General features: G+C 36.6%; 1 protein-coding gene across 2 annotated transcripts in view; it reads left to right on the top strand.

Moving 5' to 3' along the window:
- SEPSECS (Sep (O-phosphoserine) tRNA:Sec (selenocysteine) tRNA synthase) overlaps positions 1-25,266 on the top strand; it is an 88,169-nt gene that overhangs the window by 8,323 nt on the left and 54,580 nt on the right. For both annotated transcript variants that reach the window (XM_077136521.1, XM_077136522.1), the window contains exons 6-8: positions 2,009-2,111; positions 13,479-13,608; positions 13,742-13,833. In XM_077136521.1, the coding sequence (XP_076992636.1) occupies positions 2,009-2,111; positions 13,479-13,608; positions 13,742-13,833 (325 nt within the window). The remainder of the gene's footprint in view (positions 1-2,008; positions 2,112-13,478; positions 13,609-13,741; positions 13,834-25,266) is intronic.

Genomic DNA, 25,266 nt, shown 5'->3' with positions numbered 1-25,266 from the left:
TTATTTTTTCTTTTTAAAATAGTACTTTATGTTGTTATAGTTCCTTACCTTCATATTCTTTATTAAGAAATGCTTTCATTAGAAGACAAACGTAAAAAAGGTACCTTTTATCTAATGAAGAAAATACTTGTGTGTGTCTTACACGGCCTATTTTCTTAGAAACAATATCAGATTAGTTTCAGTAACAAAAAGGCATTTCTGTTTCGATTTGTGAGGTTTATAAAAATGAGTGTAAATGAGTTGGGTTTTTTTTTTTTTTTTCTTGCATGTGCAGTCTCTGGGAATTGAACTCATGTCTCCAGCTTGGCAGGCGAGAATTCTTGCCACTGAGCCACCATTGCACCACCTTATATGAGTTTTTAATACTTAAAACTTCAAGGAAACGTGAAAACTTCTGACAGAGGAACACAATAATGTTCTTAATTGTAATTTACTAGAAATAGAAAATGTAATATGTAAAACTGTGTAATAAAACTACATAACATATATTTGAAATATATCCTTTTGGAAAACAACTTTTATTGCATAAAATTGTTTCTTCCAAATTCTTAATATTGCAGAAAGAAAATTGAAAAAATTAATTTTCTCAAACTATAGATTTTTGTTTTAGTTTCATATCATGAAAACATTTCAGTTACAGATGACCTCACAGATGATGTCTGATTTTGGGGAAAAAAACATTTATTATGCACTAATAGAAATTTATTACCTTAAAAAGTTTACTTTCAAGTTATCTTAAAATGAGACATGTCAAATGACAATCTGAGTGGATTTAAAACTGGAAGCTGATTTTTCTCTTTAGTATCCAATTAACAAATTTGTTAAGTATTATTTTGATACTGAAACATTTAATATTCTGTATTTTTAGTAACATTAAAGTGTATTTGGAAGTGTATTTTTTATTTTATGTAATACGTTTTATGTGAGATTTTTAAAGATTTTGGATATGCTGATTTTTTCTTTTTAAACCTTATTCATTGTAGAATATAACATATATACAAAGCAAAGAAAGAAAAAAACAATAGTTTTCAAGGCACTCTTCAACAAGTATTTACAACACACATCCCAGAGTTTGTCATGGGCTACCATACCATCAATTCAGATTTTTCCTTCTAGCTGATCCAGAACATTGGAGGCTACAAGGGATAAATATTTTTTTATCATCACAATCAACTTCTTTGTGTGTGTGTGAAAAATAACATATATACTAAAAAGCAATAAATTTCAAAGCACAGCACAACAATTAGTTGTAGAACAGATTTCAGAGTTTGGTATGGGTTACAGTTCCACAATTTTAGGTTTTTACTTCTAGCTCCTCTAAGATACTGGAGATTAAAAGAAATATCAATTTAATGATTCAGCATTCATATTCATTTGTTAAACCCTACCTTCTCTTTATAACTCTACCATCACCTTTAATTTTTCTATCCTCCTCTTTAGGGTATTTGGGCTATGGCCATTCTAATGTTTTCATATTGTAAGGGGCTGTCAGTAATATGGTACAGGGAGATGGAACTAGCTGTTGTTCTGGAGAGGCTGGGCCCTCTAGGTTTCAGGACTTATCTGGTGCAGGAACCCATTTGAGGTTGTAGGTTTCTGAAAGTTACCCTAGTGCAGATATGCTGATTATTATACAGAAATTAGTTTTAGTGTGATAAGCAACCAAAAGCATTTAAAAATTAGCATATCACCTTGTGAAGGGGTCATCATAAAGAATCTGCTTGTTTTTTTGTATAGGAAATTTTAATATTGTTTAAAAGCTATTGTCTACTTAAGTTTTTATAATTTAATTGACAAAATTAATTTAAATGATGTTTAGACTTATTCTGAAGCACCTGCTATATACTTCCAAGCTGCCAAATTATATGCTAGAACAGTGCAGTAGAAATTTCACAGTCATTTTTTTTGCCTTGTATACATGAAGAATAACTATTACGTTTTTTAAAAAAGTTTTACACTGTAATTTATAAAGCACAATGAGTATGTCTTTGATTATTTATGTTTATAGATTAGAAGAACTGGCTGTGATTTGTGCTAATTATGGCATCCCACATATAGTCAACAATGCATATGGAGTGCAGTCTTCAAAGTGTATGCACCTAATTCAGCAGGTAAGAGAGTTTAAAAAGATGTCAATGGGGTATGAGGGTAGTTCAGTGATAGAATTCTCGCCTGCCGTGTGGGATACCTGAATTTGATACCCAGCCCATGTACTTCCCAAACAAAGAAACCACCAAAAACAAACAACAACCGCAAAATTCAGCAAGTGGTACTGCAATAACTATATACTCACATGGAAAAAGAATGAAATGTGACCCTGCCATACAGCATACAAAAAAAAAAAGACATCAAGAAAAAGCCGATTTTAACATTTTTTTAAGATTATTACTTTTTTTAAATCACCTTATATAGTAAAAACACTTTTCTGGCAGACTTGACTTCAGGGAGCATGAGAAACTTGCACAATACTCTGTGGTCATGTGATGCTAATTGGACCAATAGCTTTGGTTGTCCACATTAACAGAAATACTTCAGTGCTTAGTTTCTAACTTTCTCGGAATGTTTCATTGTTAGGATCCTTACATTTCTAATATACTGGATTATGGTATTTTAAAAGTTTATCAGTAATTTTATTCTGTATTTAATATTTAAGGAATCACTTTACCATATTATCCTACAATGCAAATGGCTAAATATCCTTACCTTTAACTATGAATTTGCAGTCTTATTCATTTATTTATCACCTAGATTGAGGTCATCTGTTTTAGATTCTAATTTTGAAACTATGCTTTTTCTTCCCATTCCACTCCGAGTAAGGTTAGAGCCATGCCCTGCAAGGCCTTGTGTACTCAAGCCTCTGCTGCTTCTCTGATTTCGTACCCTACTGCTCTCCCCCTTACCCGCATTCCTCCAGGCACACTCACCCTCTTTCTGTTCTTTCATCAAGCTACATGTGTACACACACTGGGCTTTTGTTCTTGCACATCCCTCTCTCTGGGAAACTCTTCATGAGTGTTGCATAGCTTTTTCCCTTTCTTTCTTTAGGTCAATGAGACTTTCAGACACTCTCTCTAAAATAAGACCTCTTCCCTGATGGCTTTCTCTGTCCCCCTTTCCCTGTTTTACCATATTCATCAATTTTAAGGTGCATATTATTCTACATATTAACATCTCTGAAATTAGATCTTATAATCCTGTAATGATATGTGATTTTATGATCTTATAATCAATAGTATTTTACAATATTAATTGGCAGAGTTTTTTCTTACTACTGATATGTAAAGTTATGCCTGTTAGAATTGATAATATATGGGATTTTTTCCATAGCACTTATTACCATGTGCTATAATATTTATTTGTTTATTGTCTAGATTATTGACAGTAGTTAAAATGAAGATTCCATTAGGGGAAAGGCTTTCTTTTCTTTACTAAAGAATAGTATCTGGTATATAATTGATACTCAATATGTAGTTTCTGAAAACATGAATGAATAAATGAACTATTATTTTAATTTGCAGCAATTAATTATACTCTATTAGGATATGAATAGATACTGTGTTCGATATGGGTTATGTACTTTGAGTGCATAATGGTGTCAATTCACATATTCAGGGTTAACATGCATGTAGTTTGTGTTATGTGGACATAAGTTATCTGTTGCTTTCTCCAGCGTGCTGAATGCCCAGTAGATCCTATCTAGTAAAACGTTTTGTATATTATCATCTTGAGTATGTTAGTATCACCTTTTATATAAACATAGTTAATGTAATCGCCGATTTGCTTAATTTACTTTCTCAAATGTTGTGCCGCTTAGAATATAATTGGCTGCAAGTAACAGAAACCAAACTCAAATTTGGCTTAAAGCAGTAAGGAAAAGAATAAATTTATGTAGCACAGGAAGTCTAGAGGTGGAGTGAGTTGTAGGCATGGTATGTCAGGGTTTAAGAAACCCCTAGAGGAGACTGTTTACTTTTTCCTAGATATCCTTTCCATTAATCCATAACTCTTCATCATAATCCTAGACTAGACTATGTCTAATGTAATTTGAATGGAAGCAGAGGAAGACTGTACAATTCTTTTCATGGGAAATCTTGAAAAACATTTAAATGATTTCATTTTTATTTCTTTTTCTTTTTTTAGTTTTTAATATTCTCAATTCTCTCAAAGATCAAATATGTCAACATTAGTTACCCTAGCAAATAGTCATAATTTGTCTATTCCTTTTTCTTTCAATATATGAACGTATTGTTTTTGTATAGTTGAATTACATTTAATATTAATTTTTAAACTTAATGTTCTGTTTCTGTATTTTCCACATACCCAAGTCTTCATAATTATTAATAGTTCTAAAAGTGCTCAGTGTTTTGGTGCTCATAGCTTTTGTTAATAAACTTTTAAATTTTGAAATAATTTCAAATTCACAGAATAATTGAAAAAATAATACAAACCCCATATACAGATTTCTCATATAACATACCCCCACATGCCAAGATACCCATATCCACCAGTTTTAACATTTTGCCACCTTTGCCATATCATTCTGTCTATCTGTCTGTCAATCCATTTTGGAGTATAGGTTGTATACTTTGTGCTCCTTGAACATTTAATTCTGTCATGTAACATATCCTAGGAACAAGGATATTCCTTTATGCAACCACCTTAAGTGCAGTTACCAAATTCAAGAAATTTTACATTGATAAAAAGCTTGCATTCTATGTTCTAATTTTTTCTTATGTCCCATTAATATCCTTTTTTTTTTTTTTTTTTTTTTTAGAGAGAGGGAGGAAGGGAAGGAAAGACAGAGAGAAGGAAGGAAGGAAGGAAGGAAGGAAGAAAGGGAAACATCTTTAAACATTTTCTTGTTTTATTGTATTTTGTTTGCTTGTTTGTTTTTTACATGGGCTGGGGCCGGGAATCGAACCGAGGTCCTCCGGCATGGCAGGCAAGCACTTTGCCCGCTGAGCCACCGCGGCCCGCCCCCATTAATATCCTTTTGAGCCTCTTCTCCTCTTCTTAGATCTGATATCATATATTGCATTTAATTGTCATTATATCTTTAGTTTTCTTTCCGTTTATCTCTCTTATGAAAACATAGATTCAACATGAATCTCTTTTCAAGCGCACCATTCAGTGGTAGTAATCACATTCACATTGTTGCAGTACCCTCACCTCTGTCCATTACTTTGTCTCTCGCTTTACCCTAAACAAAAATCCCGCACTCATTTTGCTTTAACTCCCCATTGCCCTTTTCCTCCAATCCTGGTAGCCTGTACTCTACTTTTTGTCCAGGAGTTGACATATTCTCCGATTTTTTCTTTGTAGTTACCAAGGACTTGAATTTAATGTCCTAAATCTATAGCAATCTCATTTGCTTTGATGCCAACTTAACTTCAATAATAATAATACTGTATTCCTATATATCTTGTCCCCCACCTTCATGTAGTTCTTGTAACAAATTGCATGTTTATACATTGAGTCCAAAACCACTGGTTATCGTTACATATTTAGATCCTTTAGGAAGTAAAAAGTGGAGTTACAAACCAGAGATACAGTAGTACTTGTGTTTATATTTACCCATGTTAGTATCTTCACTGGAGATCTTTCTTCATGTGGCTTCAGTCAGTTGTATAGTGTACTTTCAGTCTGCAGCACTCCCTTCAGCATTTCTCACAGGTCCAGTGCAGAGGTGACAGTCTCCCTCAGCTCTTGTTTATGTCTTACTCTCTCCTTTTTTTTTTTGCATGGACAGGCACTGGGAATTGAGCCTGGGTCTTTGGCATGGCAGGCAAGAACTCTGCCTGCTGAGCCACTGTGGCCTGCCCTCTCCCTCATTTTTGAAAGACAGTTTTGCTGGATATAGACTTAGTCGACAGTTATGTTGCTTTCAGCACTTTAAATGTGTCTTCCAACTACCTTCTTGTCTCCATGATTTCTGAGGAGAAATCGACACTTTATCTTACTGGGCTCCCTTGTATTTGGCAGGTTGCTTCTCTCTTACAGCTTTCAGAATTCTCTTTATCTTTGACAATTGACAGTTTGATTATAATGTCTCGTGGTATGGGTCTACTTGGGTTTATCCTATTTGAAGTTCATTGAGCATCTTGGATGTATATATCCATGTCTTTCATTAAATTTGGGAAGATTTCAGACATTTTTTCTTTGAATATTCTCTTTACTCCTTTCTTTCTCCTCCTTCCAGATTCCTCAGTGTGTATTTTGGTATGTTTGATAGTATCCCATAGGTTCCTCAGGCTCGATTCACTTTTCTTCATTCTTCTTTCTACTACTTAGACTGGATGATTTAAATTGTCTTATTTGTAAGTTCATTGATTCATTCTTTTTCTAACTCCAATCTGCTGTTGAACCCCTGTAAGAAACTTGAAATTTTTATTATGTGATCTTCAGCTTTGTTTTGTTCCTTTTCCTAATTTCCGTCTTTCTATTGGTATCCTCTTTGTGTTCATCGGTTTCCTAATTTCCTTTAGTTCTTTGTCCATGTTTCCCTTTTTGAGCATTTTTTGTACTTCTTTTTTTAAGTCTTTGTCTGGGATACCCCAGGTATGATCCTCCTAATTGATGGCTTCTAACGTTTTATTTTTCTCTTTTGCTTGCACCATTGTTTCTTGTTTTTGTATGTTTTATAATCTTTTGTTGGAACCTAGAAATTTAAAAACAATTTTTTTAACTTTTTATTTTGAAATAATTTCAACCTTGCAAAAATAATACAAACCCTATACAGAGAACTCCAACATACATTCACACTGACCCCCATGCCCATATCTACCAATTTTAACATTTCACCACTTTTGCCATATCATTCTATCAATCATCTATCTTTCTGTCTGTCTATATGCCTGCTTATCTATTTTCTGAATATGTGAGAGCAGGTTGTGCACAGTGTACTCCTTGAACATATAATTCTTCCATGTACAATTCCTAAAAACAAAGATATTCACTTATGTAATCACCTTAAGTGCATTTATCAAGTTCAAGAACTTTAACATCAGTATACAACTTTTTAATATGTTATTGTTGAAACTTAAACTCTGAAGTATCTTCTCCATGAGCTTTTATCCAGCCAGTGTTATGAAGAGCTTTCCTTAAATGCCAGGAGCTAACAAAAAAACAAGAGGGAAAAAAAAAGAAAACGGCTTTCCTAGTCTTTGTAGGTCTAGGGAGACCTGTGAGTGTTCTCCTTAGAGTTTGTCCATGCAGTGAGTTTAGGGAATTGCTCAAGCCAAAGCTTAGGCTGATCCTTTCTGTGAATGCCCCTTGTCTTGGGTATGCTCATGTGACCCTAGTAATTCCCCTGTTTATAGGAATAAGAATGTCCCCTCTTCCTTAAGAAACAGTTTCCCCTCAGTCCTGGGCACTGCATTATATTTTCTACAACCAGCTGTCCCTTGTCCCAGGCAGCACAACTTGACTTCTTGTCCAGAGCATTCTGCAGGAGAGCTCTATGTCCCTCCTTCTATATGCAGAAGGAGTTTTAGTATGGTGAGTCTGTCAGGCCACCGCCAGACAGGTTGGGCCTGACATATGTGCTCCCACCGTTTGCGCAGGGGTTACTTTGCTCCCTCCAGAACCAGGACCAGAATCCAGTTTGGAAGTGCTAGCTGGTTCCATGCCAGGTGAATGGGGGAGGGGCCAGTCAGTGCCAACATGAGATTCTCACACTTTTAAGTAGGCTTTCTCTTGATTCAGTGCTCACTAGGTTACTGCAGTCCTTTAACTGTTTTCTGGAGCTTTGAGAAAGATGTTTTTGTCAGTTCTTATTGGCCATTCAGAACTTCTATGGGAGGATGGAGCCCTGAAGCTTCATACACCGAAATCTTGATTGGGACCTCATGACATTTTTAAATGCAAGAAAACTTGGTGGTATACTTGAAGAGATTCACCAAAAGGAAATATACTTCAGGATATGATATGAAACGTGCCCTTGGGCTTATGTATCATAGATACCCTGCTTTGTCACCTCTGTGCATTTGTGAGGTACTGTTACTGAAGTTTTAACTGGAAAAGTAACACTTTAAGGTGAGTTTTTTTTAAATACAGATAATGTATTTTTGCAGAAATGGAATTACCTTCTAAAATTGACATTTCTTAAAAAAAGAAAAAAACAGTACATACACATTTCTGTTTTTCTCAGAATTTGAAGAGGTTGTAGTGCTGTTGTTTTAAATGAAATAAAGATGGGATCTTGTTGAGTGCTAATTGCTATTTCATGACTTTGTAAAAATGAAAATTAGCCTTAATTCATCTCAGTGAGTAATAAATACCATTTACTGAGTACCCATCACGTGTCACACACCCTGCTAATTTCTTCAAGTTTATTAATTTAATTCTGACAACGAAGTTATACTTTTTATGGTTCCAGTTCTACATCTGAAGTAACAGAAACTCAGCGGGATTAAGCAGCTTGCCCAAGGTCCCCTACCTACAGAAGGGCCCATCTTGTTCAGTGTGACTCCAGAGCACCATGTTTTTCTTAAAAACAAACAAACAAAAAACCCCAACGACAAGTACTCAAGCCCTGAGTCCTTTCTTGAGAAAATAGTACAACAATAATTAAGCAAACAATGAAGAGCTATAATTAAAACATATTGAATTTTTAAATTCTTTATTTTTCTTTTGAAGATGCCCTAGAATGGCAATGCTGAGCATGTTGAATATTCTGATACACACATGGAGAGCCAAGGAAAGTTAGCTTTGGAGAACCCACACGTCTGTTTATGTACTAAAATGATTTGTTTAGGAGGCTCATGGAGTATGGATGTTATAGCAGATTAATTGAGAGGGAGGTAGTTGAGTCACAAATGTATATAGGATTAAATATTTTAGAGTCAGAAGATGTTTAGAGTCAGAGTTGTGAAGATCCAAAGTATGGGAAACAGCAGCTTCGTTTATTAAGAATTTAAGAGAAGTAAGTGTTGTGACTACTTATTAACACTCCTAATTGTCAGTTCATTTAACAAATATTTATTGGGTTCCCACTTGTGTGCTAGGCACCAGAGTAGGTACTGAAAATACAGAATAGAAAATAACAAAATCCTTACCTTCTTAGAGTGTACTGTTTTTGCAGGAAAACTGACAATAAACATCGAAGACAAGTCTTGATAAATTCTCTGGTATTTGGGGGAGGGAAGGTTAGAGTAGATGGAGTGATTGGGGCATGGGGTGGTGTGGCTCTTCAAGAAATAAGATTGGGACAAAGTGCCACGTGACATAAAGGAGTGAGCCATGCAGCTCCCTGGAGAAATTTCAAACAGAAGGTAACTGCAAGTGCCAAGACTCTAAGGCAGGAGTGTGCTTGGAACGTGTGAGGAAAAGCAAGGAGGCCAGTATGGCTGGAACAGAGTGAGGGAAACAATGGTAGTACATTAAGTCAGATTTGAGATGCATTAAAAACTTGGTATTTTATTCTTGGTTTGGTTGTCAGCCACCAGAGGGTTTTGAGCCGGAGAGGGACATGCGATTTACATTTTTACCATGCTCTGGCTGCTCTGGAGAATAGACTGGAGGGAGACAGGTGTATGCAGATGTCTCTTGTAGCAGCCCAGGTGAGGTGTGTTGATGGCTTGGGCCAGGTGGTAGCTGTGAAGGTGGTAAAAAATGGTTGAATTCAGATGTATTTTTGAGAGGAGCTTATAAGATATCCTAGTTTATAAGATATAGGGTTTGAAAAAATAAGAATTCAGGGACTTCAACCCATTTGGCTTGAGTAGCTGGTTTAGTGCCATAGGAATAATGCTTTATCTTTTAAACATAGGCTCTTCACCCATACTTCTAGATTCTAAACTCTACTGTGACACTCATTGCCTGGGTGACCTTTGGCAGGGTACTTTAACTGGCTGGATTTGAATCCCAGTTGTGCTATTAACCTCCTGTCAGAGCTTGGGCAGGTTTCTTTAATACTGTTGTGCCTTCATTTTCTCATCTTTAAAATAGGTATTATAGTAACATCTACTTCAAATTGTTGTTAAGGTTAAATGAATTATAAGTGTTAAGTGCTCAGAGTAGTACTGAGCATATTGTAAGTGTTCAGTAAATTCTGACAATAATTATTAGATGAACAATTATCTATTTTATTCACTGCTGCTATCCCCAGAACCTGGAATATTTTTCAGATTATTGGTGTTCAATGAATAAATGAGTAAGTGAATAAACTGATCAGTGTTCTACTTCATAGAACATGCTACTATATTAATAGTTTATTTAGGCTCCCCCATTGTTCTAGTCTTGTTTTTGTTGTTGTGTTGTTTTGTTTACTTCCTCATGAGTAACCTCTGACTTTAGTGGGTGCAGTGAGGTCTGCATACTAGCTCTTAGATTGTGTTCGTCCTGTTTGTTTTGCTTTCTTGCCACAGGGTCTACAGCCCTTTGAATGCTTTCTGTATTTCACTGAAGAATAAGTTCTAGCAAAGTCTTGTGTAGTGATTCTCTCTTAGTACTCCTACTCCTGATTTGGTTTGTGTTTCTCTCAGGAAGCCTTAGACTGTATTTCAATGATAATCAAAGGACAACTCTGTTCCACTTTATTTTTAAGTGCTGCTACTTTGTATGCTTTTCCATTATTTATTCCGTTAGCCTTATTTGCTTCTCTCTGTTTTCTTATGATATGGCGAGATTTTCTCTGATCATAATTTATTAGGAAATTAGAAATAGGAGTAACAGAGGAAGGTTAAGATTTAAACAATGATGCAGTAACCTTTAAAGTAATCGTTCTCCTTCCTAGTTCTTGCTTCTTCCACCTTTTGCCTGGTCTGGTCTCTTAGATTAGGCCAGCTATCTGCACCTCCTTTTCTTTCTGAGATATGGATGTGCAGAGAGGGTATGTGAAGATGAAGGTCAAATGTGGTTATAATATTAATAAGAATGTAGATTGTGAATACAGATTGAAAATCTGTGGCTACAGATAAAGAGAAAAACTATCTTAGTTGAAATTTAGATAGTATCGTATTTTTAAGAGGAGAAGATCAGAAGTACATTAAACAGAAGGTCATAGACTCTGTTGGATGGGAACCAGAACTAAGTTTTACATTTCTGGTAGTTAAGCATTCAGTTTTTCACCAGAATATTAGATTTCACTTGAAGTTTATGTGCAATTGAATGAGATCATCAAAGATTATAGCATTAGGGAACATGAATGCAAAAACATTGCTTTTCAAATTGCCAAGAGTATACAAATAAAATTTACATTAGTTGGTTAAGAAAGAAATTTTGCTTATCTCTTTTGTTACGTGAGTCATGGTAGGAGTAGAGCTTCTTGCTTAAAGTGGTGTCCCATGCAGGTGTCAGATTGTCCAGGCAGCAAAGAGAGGTGATTAAATGTATAACAACTGATTAGCAACTCTGGTAGCTGGACTCCCTTAGATTATAGGTGACTGCTCTTGAACTCAAGGAGGATGTTTAAAACTACTTGATGGTTACAGGACCCTGTTGACATGTATTGTCAAATAGAGTATCACAAATGAGAGGCATAGGTGGAATCCACTCTTTGTTACCTAATTGTTTTGGTTTGATAAAACTGCCGAAATGCAATATACCAGAAATGGACTGGCATTAACAATATTAGCTTACAAATTTACAGTTCTAAGGCCACAAAAATGTCCCAATTAAGGCATCATCAAGATGGCACCTTCTCTGAAGACAATTAGCTGGCATCCAGAATACCTCTATCATGTGGAAAGGCACGACTGGCGTCTGCTGATCCTCTTCCAGGTTTTGTTGCTTTCAGCTGCTGGTTCCATTGGCGGTGTCTCTGAACTTCTCTGAGGCTGTTTTTTATGAGCTTCTCTTAAATTCATCTCTAGCTTCTCTGAGCTCTCTGGGGTTTTTCTGTGTCCTTTAAGCTCTTATAAATGATTCTGGTAAGAGGATTAAGATCCATCTTGAATGGGGTAGGACACATCTCAATTGGAATAATCTAATCAAAAGGTCCCACCTACAGTAATTTCTGCACCCACAGGAATGGATTAAAAGAACATGAACTTTTTTGGGTTACAGTAAATGTCAAACCATGACATTAATTTTTAAAAATTTTTTATTGGGAAATATCCCTGCACATACAGTCCAACTATATTTTATAATCAGTGACTCACTATATCATCACATAGTTGTGTATTCTTCACCATGATAATTTTTAGAACATTTGAATCACTCCAGATAAAGAAATAAAAAGAAAAAAAAAACTGATATATCCCATACCCCTTAACCCTTCCCTCTCATTGACCACTAATATTTTAGTCTACCCAATTTTTATTCTTTATCTCCAGCTATTATTTATTTGTTTTTTATCCTTATTTCTTTTTACTCGTCTGTCCATACCATGGGTAAAAGGCACATCAGACACAGTTTTCACAATCACACAGTCACGTTGTAAAAGCTATATAGTTATACAGTCCTCTTCAAGAGTCAGAGCTACTAGATCACAGTTCAGCAGTTTCAGGCTCCCTCCACCCACTCCAATACATCATAAACTAAAATGAATATCTATATAATGTATACGGGTAACCTTTAGCATAACCTCCAAACGTCTTTGAAATCTCTCGGCCACTGAAACTTTATTCATTTCTTTTTTCCCCCTTTTGGTCAAAGAAGGCTTTCTCAATCCCTTGATGCCAGGTCCTGGCTCATCTCGGGATTTCTGTCCCATGATGCCAGGGAGATTTACACCCTGGGAGTCATGTCCCATGTAGAGGGAGGAGGGCAGTGAGTTTACCTGCCAAGTTGGCTTAGAGAGAGAGGCCAGATCTGAGCAACAAAAAAGGTTCTCCAGGGATGACTCTTCGGCATAATTATAAGGCTTAGCCTTTCTTTTGCAGGAATAAGTTTCATAGGGGCAAGCCCCAAGATCAAGGGCTTAGCCTACTGATTGGTTGTCCCCACTGCTTGTGAATATTAGGAATTCCCCAGATGGAGAAGTGAAATATTTCCTCGTTTCTCCCCAGTTCTCCAGTGGGACTTTGCAAATACTTTTTTATTCTCTGCCCAAATTACTCAGGGATATATCAGGGTACAAACCCACAAGATCTCTGCCCTATTCAAGATTCCATGTAATTATGGTGTTCAAATAAATTGACCATACAAGTTAAATTAGTTAATGTGCTACCCAAATATAAATTTTGCACTAAATAAACATCTCTCCCTTTGATGACATTAACTTTAAGGTAAAACTCTGTTTCAGTACAGTTCCCTCTTGAACTTCATATGGTAGTTGTAAGGATTAAATGACTTATGTGTGAAAGCAGGTTGTGAACTGTAAAGTGCTTTTCTAAATATGAGGCACCATTTAAAAACTCAGTTTAATACTAAAAACATTTTATTAACACCGTTACAAAGAAAATAACATTTTTGATCTGTTTTTTATTTCTATGAATTGTGTTAATACAAATAATTGTATTTATTTGTTAATAGTAGTTGCAAATCTGGTGTTTTCCTGGTAACTATTATGTTTTCTACATGTTGCTTGATTCTAGGGGGCTCGGATTGGTAGAATAGATGCTTTCGTTCAGAGCTTGGACAAAAATTTTATGGTTCCAGTAGGTGGTGCTATAATTGCTGGCTTTAATGATTCCTTCATTCAGGAAATCAGCAAGATGTATCCAGGTAGGTAAATCAGTTGCACTTCAGTAAACATAATTATCAAACTAAAGCCCATTTGTACATAGGCTACTATGATAAATCTTAACTTCAAAAGCGCTTATTCTCCCTGAACGTAGTTTGTTCATCTTTATTTCAGGAAGAGCTTCAGCGTCACCTTCTTTAGATGTCCTTATTACTTTATTATCACTTGGGGCAAGAGGCTATAAGAAGCTATTAAAAGAAAGAAAGGTAAGTTTTCCCTTTAGATATAAAATAACACTCTTGACTAGAACAGTGCTCCAAATCATTGGTATTTTTACCTACTGGTTTTTATATCAGGAGCATAGATATTTAGTACAGTCCTAGGAAATTTACTTGGATCTGGAACCACCCTAGGTGGTTTTCAGTTAGTCATTGCCATCCTTATCTATCCAATTATCCTGAGGAATCTTGGAGAAATTATTTTGCTTTTTTTTTTTTTTTTTTTTTTTTTTATGGGAAACACCTGCATCAGGGATACTTATTGGTTCAGTAAAATTCAGTTCATCTATTATTTCAAGATAGAATCTCCTGAAAGACAAATGGACGTCTTTTCTTTTTAGTTTTTGGAAGCCTGAAGACTTTTCTTGGGTATGAGATGTCAGCCACAGGAGAAAGAACCAGGTGCAGAGTTAGACAGCTTTTCATTCTAAAATGATCAGTCTATCTCTTGCTATTATTGGAATGCTGAGTGTGTTGGTCCTGTTGACTATGAAAAGAAAATGACGTTTTATGCTTAAAGATTGGGCTCTGTCTCCAACACTGAAAACTAGCTTAATTCAGGAAAACTCCAAAATTTTAGACAAAGATGGTACTGGCAGGGCAGGGCAGAATAAATTGTTTCATTCATCTTCAATAAGATCTAACAATAGTCACTTAGATTTATAGTAATACTTAGCATATTTAAAACCATTTTAATATTTATTATTGTAAGATCTTCACAACCGCCTAATGATAAATACTTAACTGAAGCTTAAAAAGATTTGTGTCCTTTTATACCCTGCAGTTCACCCTCCCCCACTTAATTCAGCCCGTGGGAAAATAATTCTATAATTTTTATTGTAAGGCCATTTCTTTCTTTCTTTGTTTTTTTTTTTTAATATTTTTATTGACAAATCTTCACACCCCTACAGCATACAGTCCATACATGGTGTACAAACAGTAGCTCACAATATCATTACATAGTTGTGTATTCATCACCATGATCATTTTTAGAACATTTGCATCACTCCAGAAAAACAAATAGAAAGGAAAGTTAAAAACTCATACATCCCATACCCCTTACCCCTCCCTCTCATTGACCACTAGTGTTTCAATCTACCCAATTTACTTTACCCCTTATCCCCATTATTTATTTATTTTTTATGCATGTTTTTTACTCATCTGCCCATTCCCTGAATAAAAAGAAAATCAGACACAAAGTTTTTACAACTATACAGTCACATTGTAAACGTTTTATCTTTATACACTTATCTTCAAGAATCAAGGCTACTGGAACACAGTGCAACAGTTTCAGATACTTCTACTTCCCTTCAGCCACTCCAATATACCATAAACTAAAATGTCTATGTAATGCATAAGGATAATCTCCAGGATAATCTCTCAGCTCTGTTTGAAATCTCTCAGCCAACAAAACTTTATTTTGTCTTATTTCTCTCTTCCCCCTTTTGGTCAAGAAGGCTGTCTCAGTCCCATGATGCTGGGCCCTGGCCAGTCTTTGGAGTTCTCTCCCACATTGCCAGGGAGCTTTACACCCCTGGGAGTCGTGTCCCACATGGCGGCGGGGAGGGGCAGGGCAGTGAGTTCACCTGCTGAATTGGCTGAGCAAGAGAAGCCACATCTGAGCAACAAAAGAGGTTCTCTGGGGGGTATAATTTTAAGTGGGCTTAGCCTGTCCTTTGCAGGAATACTTTTTGGGCAAAACCCAAGATCGAGGGCTCAACTTTTTGATTTGGTTGTTCCCACTACTTATGAGAATATCAGAAATTCTCCAAATGGGAAAATTGAATATTTCCTGATTTCTCCCAAGTCCCCCATGGGGACTTTGCAAATTCTTCTTTATTAACTGCCCAAATTACTCTGGGACATATCGGAGCATCACACAAACATGTACAAAATTCTAAGGCCATTTCTTTAAGATTTATGTGATATATGAAAAGATAGTCACATCATTATCATTAGGAAAATGCAAATTAAAACCACTGTGGGTTACCACTACTCAGCTATTCAGATGGCTGACTTTAAAAACAAAACAGAAATTAAAAAATTAATTAAAAAAAAAAGAAAAGAAATTCTAGTGATCAGTGAAAGGAAAGGGTAAGAGGTATGGTACGTATGATTTTTTTTTTCTGTTGTCTTTTTATTTCTTTTTCTGAATTGATACAAATGTTCTAAGAAATTATGATGATGAATATGCAACTATGTGATGATATTGTGAATTATTGATTATATATGTATACTGGAATGATCATAAGTTAACAATGTTTGTGTTTGTTATATTTTTAAAAAAATAAAAAAATTAATTTAAAAAAAACAGACACTGACAGTACTAAATGCTAGCAGAGATCTCAACAAACTAGAACTCTCATACATTACTAGTGCAAAGTTTCAGAAACTTTGGAAAATAGTTTTGCAGTATCTTATCAAGTTAAACATATACTTGCCATTTAAACCAGCAGTCTGACTTCTACATATTTACTCTAGAGAAATGAAAATTTGTGTCTGCACAAAAACCTGTAATGACTGTTTGTAGTGGTTTTGTTCATAATTGCCCAAACCTGGAAACAACCCCCATCAACTGGTGAATATACAAACAAACTGTGGTACATCCATACTTGGTGTAAAAAAAATGAGCTAGAGAAGTTTCCAGGTAAGATGGGAAAGTAGGGAGCTTCAAGTCATAGTTCATCTTCCAGGGCAGGTAGTATACAGTCAGAAAATGTTGAAACAACTTTTCAGGGATCTCTGGAGACCACAACATTACTGTAAACCATCCAGGGAAGAGCAGAAGGAATAGTTGATAATCTGAGTTGAACAGCCGTGAATAAAACTCAGAGGCCACCCTGGGATTCAGTCCCTAACTGGAAATTTCAAGTCCTCTTCTCCAAGAACCTGGGAGGGGAGAGTGGGGGGTTCGGGGAGGACATAGTCAGGCACTGACCATGGATTTTTTTTTTTTTGGCATGGGCAGGCTCTGGAATTGAACCTGGGTCTCTGGTGTGGCAGGGGAGAATCCTGCCACTGAGCCACCATTGCACTGCCCTGACTATGGCTTTTGATTAGTGAATTTGGAACTCTGGGTCTGGCTCTGAAGGCAACTACAGTTTCAACCAGCAAGGACAAAAAACAGCTACTAGCCTCTGTTTCACCCCCATCCTAGATAAATGTGAAAGGGGGTAATTTAGAGACCTCCCTGGGGCTGGGGAGTTTTGCTGAAGGGTGGCTCTTCCCCAAAAATGGGGGAAGTACAGCCGAGCACCAATCATGGCTTTTATTGAGAAGGAAATTTATAGCTCTAAATGCTTACATTAAAAAAAAAAAATGAAAAAAGAGTGACAGATGTGACCTCATTCTCTAAGACCACTTGGTAGGTGAACTCATCGCCCTCCCTCCTATGTGGGACATGACTCCCAAGGGTATAAATCTCCCTGGCAACATGGGACAGAAAGCCTGGGATGAGCCAGGATCTGGCATCAAGGGATTGAGAAAACCTTCTTGACCAAAGTGGGGAAGAAATGAGACAAAGTTTCAGTGACTGAGAGATTTCAGATAGAGTCGAAATATTATACATTATATAGATATGTATAAGGTTATTCTTATACATTAGATATCCCTTTTTAGTTTATGGTGTATTGGAGTGGCTGGAGGGAAGTACCTGAAACTGTTGCACTGTGTTCCAGTAGCCTTGATTCTTGAAGATGATTGTATAAACATACAGTGTTTACAGTGTGACTATGTGAGTATGAAAACCTTGTGTCTGATGCTCCTTTTTTCCAAATTATGGGAAGATAATTTTTAAAAATGGATTAAAAAAATAATGGGTAAAATAAATTGAGTAGGTGAAAATACTAGTGGTCAATGAGAGGGAAGGGTTTGTATGGTATGTATGAGTTTTTTCTTTTTTATTTCTTTTTCTAAAGTGATGCAAATGTTCTAATAAATTATCATGATGATGAATACACAACTATGTGATAATATTGTGAGTCATTGATTGCACACCATGTCTGGAATGTACGTGTGTGAAGATTTCTCAATAAAAATATAAGAAAAACCAAAGAGCTGAAATCAAAGATGTAACTGTGTACCTGGAGGAACTTGAAAAAGAACAGCAAACTAATCCCAAAGGAATCAGAGGCAAAAAAAATAATAAAGATTAGAGGAGAAATAAATGAAGTTGAGAATAAAAAAACACTAGAAAGAACCAACAGAAACAAAAGTGGACTCAGCTCTTTGAGAAGATCAATAAAATTGATCTAGCTAGACTGACAAAAGATACAAATAAAATCAGAAATGAAAGGGGAGACGTTAACACTGATGCCACAGAAATAAAAAGGATCATGAGAGGATGCTATGAACAACCATATGCCAACAACTTAGACAGTTTTAGATGAAATATCCACATTCCTGGAAAGGCAGGAACAACCTACACTGACTCTGGAAGAAATGGAAGATTGAACAGACCAATTAATTATAAGAGATTGAGTCAGTCATCAAAACCTGCCAACAAAATAAAGCCCAGGACCAGTTGGCTTCATACATGGATTCTACCAGACCTTCCAAGATTAATAGCAGTCCTGCTCAAACTCTTCCAAAAAATTGAAGAGGAGGGAACACTACTTAACTCATTCCATGAGGATCACTCTAATACCAAAGCCAGATGAAGGTATTGTAAGAAAAGAAAATTAAAGATTAATTTCTTTCATGAATATAGATCTAAAAATTCCCTCCCAGATTCTTACAAATCAAATTCAACAGTACATTAAAAGAACTATACACCATGATCAAGTGGATTTTATCCCAGGTATGCAAGGTATTATTTTACACATACTAGAATGACCACTATTGAAAAAACAGAAAACTTTGTCGGAGAGATTATGGAGAAATAGGAATACTCATTCCCTACTGGCAGGAATGCAAAAAGTGCAGCTGCTGAGGAAGGTGGTTCAGTGGTTCCTCAGACAGCTACACATACAGGGGGTGCAAGGGTAGTTCAGTGGTAAAATTCTCGCCTGCCACATGGGAGACCTGGGTTAAATTCCTGGCTCATGCGCTTCCCCAAAACAAGCAAACAAACTAAATTTTTACAAGTGGTACTGCAATAACAGGATACTCACAGGAAAAAGAATGAAATATGACCCCTGTCCAGCAGCATACAAATTTTAAAAAAGCTAAATATAGAGCTCCATATAATAACAACAATCCTGCTAATAGCTGTATATCCGGAAGAACTGAAAGCAGGAACATGAAAAGACATTTGTGCACTGATGTTCATAGTGGCATGATTAACAATTGCCAAAAGACGGAAGCAACACAAGTGTCTCTCAATCGATGAATACATAAATAAAATGTGATATATACATATTAATGAGATATTTTTCAGCTGTAAGAAGGGTTGAAGTCCTGAAAACATGTAACAAAATGGATAAACCTTGAGAACATTGAAGGAAATAAGCCAGATATAAAAGGATAAATATTGTATGAGCTCAGGAATATGATCTAATTATAATTAAACTCAGTTTAAATCTGAAATATAGGTTACCAGGAGATAGAATGAGGGTAGAGTATGGGGAGCTGATGCTCAGTTTGTGCAGAATTTTTAATTAGGTTGGTTGTAAATGTTTTGAGATGGGTAGGGGTAGTGGTAACACTTTATTGAGAGTAATTAACAGCGTTAACAGTGATTGTGTTTCAAGGTGAAGTGTAGGGTTGTGTATATCACTAGAAGGAGAGCTAGAGGACAAAACGTGGGACTGTATAACATTGAACCTTGTTGTGGATGATGACTGGAGTTAGAAGAAGTATAAGAATGTCCTTTCATCAACTAAAACAATGTACATCACTATTACAAGGTGTTAAAAATGGGGTTGTTTATGGGTAAAACATACATCTAATGTAACTATGGGCCATAATTAACAGTGATATTTTAATGTTCTGTCATTGGTAACAAAGGTACCATGCCAGTGCTATGTGTCAGTAATAAGGGGATATAGGGGGCATTATGTTTTTCTTTTATGAGTAATGAGATGTTCTAAATTTTGGTGATGAATACACAATTCATTATACTATTAACTATGTACATGAATATACTGCAAGCCTTGGATTGTACACTTTGGATAGATTTTATGGTGTGTGAATATATCACAATAAAACTTTTAATAGAAGGTAGAGTAAAAAAAAATGGGGCGGGCCATGGTGGCTCAGCATTCAGAATTCTCACCTCCCATGCCAGGGACCCGGGTTTGATTCCCGGTACCTGCCCTTCCAAAAAATAAATTAAAGTAAAAAAAAAAATGAATTATTGAGTGATAGAATACTGTAGATAGATCCTTTTTTTAAAAAAAATTTTATTGACAAATCTTCACACATCCCATGTATGGTGTACAATCAGTGGACCACGATATCATCACATACTTGTATATTCATCACCAGGATCATTTTTTAGAACAGTTGAATCACTCCAGAAAAAGAAAAAACTCATACATTTCATATCCCTTATCCCTCCCTCTCATTGACCACTAGTATTTCAGTCTATCCAATTTATTTTATCCCTTATGCCCACTATTTATTTTTATCCATATTTTTTTACTAATCTGTACATTCCTTGGATAAAAGGAACATCAGACTCATGTTTTTCAGAATCACACAGCCATATTGTAAACATTGTATGTTTATACAATCAACTTCAAGAATCAAGGCCACTGGAACACAGTTCAACAGTTTCAGATACTTCCCTCCAGCCACTCCAATACACTATAAACAAAAAAGGGACGTCTATATAATGCATAAAAAAGTAACGTCCTGGATAACCTCTCGACTGTGTTTGAAATCACTCAGCCACTGACTCATTTCTCTCTTCCCCCTTTTGGTCAAGAAAACTTTCTCAAGCCCTTGAAGCCAGGTCCTGGCTCATCACAATTCTGTCCCACGTTGCCAGGGAGATTTACACCCGTGGGAATCAGGTCCCATGTAGGAGGAAGGGCAGTGATGCACCCGCAGAGTTGGCTTAGAGAGAGAGAGGCCACATCTGAGCAAAAAAAGAGATTCTCTGGGGATGAATCTTAGGCTGTTTTAGTCTGCCAGAGCTGCCACAATGCAACACACCAGAGATGGATTGGCTTTTAATAAAAGGGATTTATTTACTTAAAAACTATAGAGTAGAAAAATCTCTGGCCACGAGGGAGAAGATGGCGGCTTAGTAAGATGCACGGATTTTAGTTTCTCCTCCAGGACAGCTACTAGGGGAGTAGAAACGATACAGAACAGCTCCCAAAGCCACGACAGAGATAAAAAAGACAGCGTACCCTATCCTGGAACGGCTGGCTGACTGAGAGAAGCCGCTCTGGTGAGATCGCTGAGGGGCGCGGGCTTCACCGGGTGGGGCAGCCGCTGGCACCCACACCACGCGCGGCCCCCCGACCAACTGAGAGAATTGGATCGGAAATCCCCAGGCCGCTGAGAACGGCGACGGGGGGGGGGCCCTTCCAAACCCGTGACTCCCCGGGAACGTGCACTCTCCCGGGCGGGCTGCTGCGGCTGGCGCCCTCCCGCCAAGCTTGGCGCCCCGGGCCGACTAGGAAATTCGGACGGGTGCTTTCCCGGGCTGCGGCGGCCAGCGACCCTCCCCGTGTTCGGACCCCGGGCCGGCTGGCACTCTTCCAAGCCGCTTCGGCTAGCGAACCTCCCGGACGGCGAGAGTTTTCCAAAGTTAAAGGACCCACAGCACCTTTTACTGGTGGGACCCGCAGACAAACGTGTGCCACGAGCGCCACCTACTGGGCAGGATAAGAAAAACAGAACACAGAGATTTCACAGAAAAATCTTACAACCTTTGTTGGGTCCGACACCCAGGGAAATCTGACTAAATGCCCAGACGCCAGCAACAGAAGATAATGGTCCACGCTCAGAAGATTGAGAATATGGCCCAGTCAAAGGAACAAACCAATAGTTCAAATGAGATATAAGAGCTGAGACAACTAATGCTGAATATACGAACAGAAATGGAAAACCTCTTCAAAAATGAAATCGATAAATTGAGGGAGGACATGAAGAGGACATGGGCTGAACATAAAGAAGAAATAGAAAAACTGAAAAAACAAATCACAGAACTTATGGAAGTGAAGGATAAAGTAGAAAAGATGGAAAAAACAATGGATACCTACAATGATAGATTTAAAGAGACAGAAGATAGAATTAGTGATTTGGAGGATGGAACATCTGAATTCCAAAAAGAAACAGAAACTATCGGGAAAAGAATGGAAAAATTTGAACAGGGTATCAGGGAACTCAAGGACAATATGAACCGCACAAATATACGTGTTGTGGGTGTCCCAGAAGGAGAAGAGAAGGGAAAAGGAGGAGAAAAACTAATGGAAGAAATTTTCACTGAAAATTTCCCAACTCTTATGAAAGACCTAAAATTACAGATCCAAGAAGTGCAGCGCACCCCAAAGAGATTAGACCCAAATAGGCGTTCTCCAAGACACTTACTAGTTAGAATGTCAGAGGTCAAAGAGAAAGAGAGGATCTTGAAAGCAGCAAGAGAAAAACAATCCATCACATACAAGGGAAACCCAATAAGACTATGTGTAGATTTCTCAGCAGAGACCATGGAAGCTAGAAGACAGTGGGATGATATATTTAAATTACTAAAAGAGAAAAACTGCCAACCAAGACTCCTATATCCAGCAAAATTATCCTTCAAAAATGAGGGAGAAATTAAAACATTCTCAGACAAAAAGTCACTGAGAGAATTTGTGACCAAGAGACCAGCTCTGCAAGAAATACTAAAGGGAGCACTAGAGACAGATACAAAAAGACAGAAGAGAGAGGTATGGAGAAGAGTGTAGAAAGAAGGAAAATCAGATATGATATATATAATACAAAAAACTATAGAGTGGTGCAGCAGGCAGAATTCTCACCTGCCATGCCAGAGACCCAAATTCAATTCCCGGTGCCTGTCCGTGCGAAAAAAAAGAAAAACAGCTTTATATGTTATAGTTCCTCAGAGGAAAGGCAGCTAACTTTCATTTGAGATTCTCTTACATGGGAAGACACAGGGCAATGTCTGCTGGCCTTCTGTCCCTGTTTCTGAGTTCCAACAGCTTTCCGCAGCATGGGTCCTTTCTTCATCTCCAAAATCTCTGAGCTGTGAGTGCTGAGATGAGGTATTCTGAGCTGCTTGGGCTGTGCTACATTGAGCTCTCTCTTTTAAGTCTCTAGCAAATTAAATTAAACATCACTCATTGCGGAAGGCACTCCCTTTAGTCGACTGCAAATGTAATTAACTGTAGATGAGTTTCACATGCTAATGATTCAAGTCCACAGCAACAGAACTAGACACCATCACCTGGCCAAGTTGACACCTTAACCTAACTCCCACATAGGCATAATTATAAGTAAGCCTAGCCTTTGCAGGAATAAGTTTCATAGGGGTGAACTCCAGGATTAAGGGTTTAGCCTATTGATTTGATTGTCCCCACTACTTGCGAGAATATTAGTAATTCTTCAAATGGGGAAGTTGAATATTTCCTCCTTTCTCCCCAGTCCCCCAAGGGGACTTTGCAAATACTTCTTTATTCATTGCCCAAATTACTCTGGGATATATAGATGGGCGTTAAATGCATTATGGTGAATGAAAGAAGCCAGACTGAACAAGTGACACACTTTATGATTTGATTTACATGCCATTCTGGAAAAGGCAATAAAATATAGAAACAGAAAAAAGATCAGTGGTTGCCAGAGGCTAGAGATAGGGGAGGAGGCTTTTTGGGGTGTTGGAGTATTCTGTCTTGATTGTGAAAGTAGTTTCGTGGCTGGGTTGTTTGTCAAAATTGATACCTGAAAGTGGACAACTGAGAATTTTGCTGCATGTAAATTGTTCCTCAAGGAAACTTAACAAATGTACATGATAAGAATAAAACTCCCATTTTCATAAATTCCCTGAAGTTATCATCGTGGTCATAGATTATCATAGCCAAGAGAAGAGACCTCAGCAAATCTTTCAAGGAACCTCCATGTAACAAATAAAGACCTTATTTATAGATAAGGAAAATCTGTTACCTGTTCATATGAAGGTTTAGTTGAATTAGGAGCTACTGGATATTAGCTCTCCTATAAATAATCTTACCATGGAAAAATTGGACTCTCATAGTCTTTCAGTGCAGGCTTTGTGTTGTTTACATAAATACTATATATATATATGGAATAATAATACCTAATACTGAGCACTTATGTGTGGCAGGTACTCTTCTAAGCGTTTTTCATGTATTCGTAATATTAATTGGCTTTCTTGGTGTAATCATAAACAAATTGATGGCTGGCATAATTGTAGAACTCTTAAAAGGTATTTTTATACTGAGGCTATGGAAAAAAGTACTGTGGTTATTGAAGAGTTTATATTTTAGAACACATCTTCAGATTAATGTGGTGGTTTCCTTTAGAGTAGATTCAGATTCAGCAGGTCTGAAGCAGGTGGGGCACAGACAACTGTATTTTTTTAAAAAATTCCCCTGATTTATGTGAGAAACACCAAAATTTGAGACCTGCTGTTTGGGGGTGCACAGGTCATTAATATCTATAACAAAAACTTGGTAAGGAAGCATAATATCATATATTATGTTTAAAAATATCATAGTATTTTATTACTTATAAATAGGTATTTAAGATTTTATGGGGTTTGAGATGGACTGGATAAATATATCCAAATATCAGAGTTTAAAAATATAACTTATTTGTTTATATTTGTTTCTGATCTTTTTTAGTTGTTGGAGTTGCAGTCTTTGTTCTTATATTGCCGCAGTTCTTTTTCTTATATTCTTCACTTTTGCGGATTTGGCTAAAATTCATTTTTAAATGGAATATATAATAGCTATAACAAAATACCATTACACAAAATTTTAAAGTTAATCGTTTTGATTAAAATGTGTGCTTTATTATGTGGATAGAAATTTTTAAAAGAATTTTGTATGCTCTTATAGCACCAAATAAGGATACTATTTACTATTTCCTGCTTTTGTTCTTTTTTTGTATAAAACTATAAGTGACAGTTAATAGATATTAATAAAGTAACACAGCTTGAGTAATTTAGGATTAAATTTATTTCATTAGAAAATTACACTGATTATTTGAGAATATGGTGCCCCCAAAATACCATGACTTGTTTAAAATGAAACTTTGATCCTTAATTATGGCCAGTCTGGTAGAATATTGCCCACCTTGAAGTTTCCCATTCATCTTTCTATTCTTAGCATCTAGTGCTTGAGAGATAATAATAGATGCTTATTAAATTAACAAATTCCCCTGAATATAGTTTTACAGTTTCATGTATTTCCTTCTAGCCGTTATAATACACTAACAACTAAAAAGAGATATCTCTATAATACATAAGAATAATCTCCAAGAATGACCTCTCAACTCTATTTAAAA

The sequence above is a fragment of the Tamandua tetradactyla genome, chromosome 19 (genome assembly GCF_023851605.1).
Source record: "Tamandua tetradactyla isolate mTamTet1 chromosome 19, mTamTet1.pri, whole genome shotgun sequence".
Lineage (NCBI taxonomy): Eukaryota > Metazoa > Chordata > Mammalia > Pilosa > Myrmecophagidae > Tamandua > Tamandua tetradactyla.
The sequence above is the reverse complement of the archived record's forward strand: the minus strand, read 5'-3'. Positions and strand labels throughout refer to the sequence as shown.